The sequence below is a fragment of the Carassius carassius genome, chromosome 47 (assembly GCF_963082965.1).
Source record: "Carassius carassius chromosome 47, fCarCar2.1, whole genome shotgun sequence".
NCBI classification, from domain to species: Eukaryota; Metazoa; Chordata; class Actinopteri; order Cypriniformes; family Cyprinidae; genus Carassius; species Carassius carassius.
The window spans coordinates 11,050,427-11,054,740 of NC_081801.1; the positions used below are offsets into that span (position 1 = coordinate 11,050,427).

Consider the following 4,314-nt stretch of genomic DNA (forward strand, 5'->3'; position numbering starts at 1 on the left):
TGCAAGGCCTAAGAACCTGAGAAATATATGTAAACCATACACATTTAACATTGTAGTTACTGATCTTATAATCAGATCTGCCCTCATGTTACATTAACATACATTTTTCCTTCTATATTGACAGGAAATAGAATTGCATTACATTAATTTGCACTGAAATGTCTGTTTGAAACAGTGTCTGGAGAAGTGCATTGATATTTATGTCACACATGAACTCTGATTAACATAAACACAAATATAACATGAATAAAAAAATAATGAATATCAACCTGGTAACTGGACAACACTGTATAAAAAAATTAACATTTTCTTCAAAAATCACAACAACTAAAATGTATACATACTTTAGGGTGTCACACTGACACTGCTTCTATCATCGTGGGGGTTTTAACAAAGCCAACCTCAGGCAGGTTATGCCTAACTTTTATCAACATGTATCCTGTCCAACCAGAGGACTGAATACATTGGATCATTGCTACTCTCAGTTTAAGAATGCCTACAAACTCCTGTGGTGATCAGCTCACTGGTTTGTTTACATCTATTTTTAATGAGTCTCTTGCTACCACGGTGGTTGCCACCTTTTTTAAAAAATTTGTCATCATCCCAAGCCTAAGAACAATAACCCCTCTTGCCTGAATGACTATCATTCAGTTGCACTTACATCAACAGTCATGAAGGTCTTTGAGAAACTTATAAAAACAACATTTGCTCCTCCATCTCTGATACTTTGGACCCTCTTCAGTTTACCTATCGCCCCAAAAGATCAACTGAAGTTGCTATCTTTCACGTCCTGAACTTTTCCCTCAGGCACATTGACAACAACAATGGGAACTATGTAAGGCTGTTATTCATCGACTATTGCTCAGATTTCAGTACTATAGTCCCCATCAAGCTAGCTTCCAAACTCATGGACCTAGGCCTGAATTCTTCACTCTGCAACTGGATTCTTGATATCCTCACCGGTAGACCTCATTTGGTGAAAGTAGGCCAGTTTACCTCCAACTCCATCACCCTGAACGTACGAGTGCCACAGGGCTGTGTCCTGAGTCCCCTGCTCTACTCTCTCAACACACATGACTGTGTGTCTTTCCACAGCTCCATATCTATTATCAAATTTGCTGATGATACTGTGGTTCTGGGCCTCATTTCCAACAACAATGAAGCCGCATACTTGGATGATGTAGAGAAACTCACATCATGGTCCCAGGACAATTGTCTCTCTAATTTGAGTAAAACTAAAGATCTGATTGTGGACTTCAGGAAGAGACTGCAGCAGCCCTATGCTCCTGTTATGATCAGGGGGACCCATGTAGAGAGGGTGAGCAGTTTCAAGTACCTTAGTGTAAACATCTCAGAGGACCTGACTTGGACTTTACACATCCAAACACATGTTAATAAAGCCAGGCAAAGACAGTACCATCTGCGACAGCGGAGTAAATTCCATGTTTCACCAGCAATCCTGAAAACTTTCTATTCAGGTGCCATAGAAAATTTATTGACTCAGTGTATATCAGTGTGGTATGGGAACAGCTCCAGTCAAGACTGCAAAGCCCTGCAGAGAGTTGTGCGCTTAGCTGAGCGCATTTCAGGGTCTGCTCTCCCCTCTCTGCAGGACATCTATCTCAAACGCTGCAGAAGCAGAGCTGCTAAAATCATCAAAGACTCTACCCACCCCAGTAACCATCTTTTCACTTTGCTGCCTTCTGGTAAGTGCTTCCGTAGCCTGATGGCAAAAACCGAGAGACTCAGGAGGAGTTTCGCCCCCCAGGCCATCAGGCTCCTAAACTCAAAAACAGCCTCTTAACATCCTCATGCCTCCACTTAATGTATACTTTATCAGTAAGATATTCATCATTCACTACCTCACATAGACACACTGACAGTGTCACCCTGTTTGCACATTTGCTTCTTGTACATTCCTGTGTATCTTAATATTTAAGACTACAGTATAATGCACATATGCACATTGTACATCCCTGTATATCTTAATATTTAAGACTACAGTTTACTTTCATGCACATTATTTTGCGTTCTATATTTAATTCTACAATATACATCTTTTTTATATTTTATTCTTATATTTTTATTGTTTACTTTTATTTAATTCTTACATAGCTATATTTATGTATATTTTGATCTGTGTTGTTTTCTTTAATAATTGCACTGTCCATGGAGCGGACCTGATTCACATTTCACTGCTGGTTATATATGCTATATATAATTTTGTATGTGACGAATAAAAATCTTGAATCTTGGATATTAAAGGTTTTTTGTTGTTGTTGTTTTTTTCATGAGAGAATAATTAAACCCAGGAGATTTCAGAACATCTCTTACAGACATCCCTAATGATAAAAAACATATAAAAACCCACCAGACCACATAAAATTCAGTTCAGATCACAAACAGCTCTGAATATTTTTATTTGTAAGAGACTCTCACTGTCATTCCTACAGCAAGCTGTAGTTGGATATTGAAGCCTAATGAGTTAAACCGTGTAAACCGTGTTAAATGTTTATTAATACTGTTTGCAATTTGTTTTGCATTGTCATTTGTTTTTATGTGATTTGAAGGATCATCTCTTTACCATGATGGATAACATGTCTAATCCTGTGATACTGACTCTAATGGTGCCCAAAGAATCTAAATCATACAGGCATGCATATTTTATTTGTTTTCTTGCCTTATATGTGCTTATATTGTCAATTAATATTCGTCTTGTTATGGCCATTGTCATGGAGAAATCTCTTCATGAACCAATGTACATATTTTTGGGTCATTTGTGTATAAATGGGATTTATGGAGCCACAGGATTCTACCCTAAAATGTTGTCTGATTTAATATTGGATTCATATGTAATCTCCTTTCATATGTGTGCTCTGCAGATATTTGTGATTTACAGCTCTTTACTGTGTGAGTTCACAATCTTAACAGTGATGTCTTATGATAGGTATGTAGCCATATGTAAACCTTTAGACTATAATTCCAGATTAACTAAAAACACTTGTGTGAAATTAATTCTATTTTCATGGATTGTTCCAACTTTATCTGTGTTCACTGCCACTCTGTTATCAAATTTCAGGCAACTTTGTGCCTATCACATAGATAAATTATATTGTGACAACTGGTCAGTTGTAAAACTGTCTTGTGCTTCATCTTTTGTTAATAATGTCTATGGATATATTGTTGCTATTATATTTTTAAGCTTTGTAGTAATTATCATATTGTCATATATTAAACTGATTGCTGCCTGTAAAATATCTTTAGAAAACAGAAGGAAATTCTGGAAAACATGTCTGCCACATATATGTTCACTGGTAAATTTCACGTTTGCTTTGCTTTTTGATATTATGTATAGCAGATATGGTTCAGATGATATTTCAGAGAGTTTGCGTAATTTTTTGGCTCTAGAACTGGTGATAGTCCCACCTGTGTTCAATCCTCTTATCTATGGGTTAAATATTAGAGCAGTGCGCAAAAGTGTTTTTACTTTATGTATTGCATCAAGAGTAAATGTTTTACATGCACCAGAAAGACGAAAACATAATTTAAAACAATAGTCATGACAATTGGGTTTTCATATATATGAACTTCGACAAAAAGGGGATAAGTGTGTTATTAATAAGCATATTACTAATAAAGTGAAAAAATATGTGTAAATGTATCTTAAAACCAAAATTATGACTAATTATAGATTTGTTTAACAATATCAAGTCCCCTGGATGATAATGATCTCCTAGGAGTTTTCTCCTCCATGCCTTTTTAAATCTAAATGTCATATTGTATGTTTGTACGATTTATCCTTGCTCTTTTTGTCACATACAAGTTTGTACAAATGTACTTTTAATCAGTGTAATTTATAACAGATTTTTTTTTTAAATGCTTGTTGTTCATGAAGTCATTGTGCTACCAGATATTAAAAATAATTGCCTCCTCAAAGTCCCTGTTCATGGGTCGCAGAAGCGGGAGGGCCGCCCGGGTTACTTTTGAGGTCTGGTACAAATATGACATGGGCTAGAAAAATACAGACTATAAGGCTCATATATATGCACGTTTAATCAATAAAAGATCCCAATCTCGATTCAAGCAAACAGGATCTTATTCCTAAATGACTGTGTTTCTGCTATGTCTATTACACCTTTGAAATCACAATCACATCGGAATATTTAAACCTGCTTTTGTGCAGCTGCTGATCCATAGAGAGCAGCACTCATCATGTAAAGCTTTATGTTTGACACAGCTTCACAGTCTACATAGTCTCACATAGCCAGACTTTCAGACTGATGGCTGAAGGTCTGGAATTCATGGCAGCTTTCA

General features: G+C 36.3%; 1 protein-coding gene across 1 annotated transcript; it reads left to right on the top strand.

The window, feature by feature from the left end:
- Window positions 1-2,499: 2,499 nt before the first annotated feature.
- Window positions 2,500-3,557, top strand: LOC132130301 (olfactory receptor 5M3-like). Its single transcript, XM_059541988.1, has one exon. It carries the CDS (start codon window positions 2,586-2,588, stop codon window positions 3,555-3,557), a length of 972 nt encoding a protein of 323 aa, XP_059397971.1. The 5' UTR covers window positions 2,500-2,585.
- Window positions 3,558-4,314: the final 757 nt, after the last annotated feature.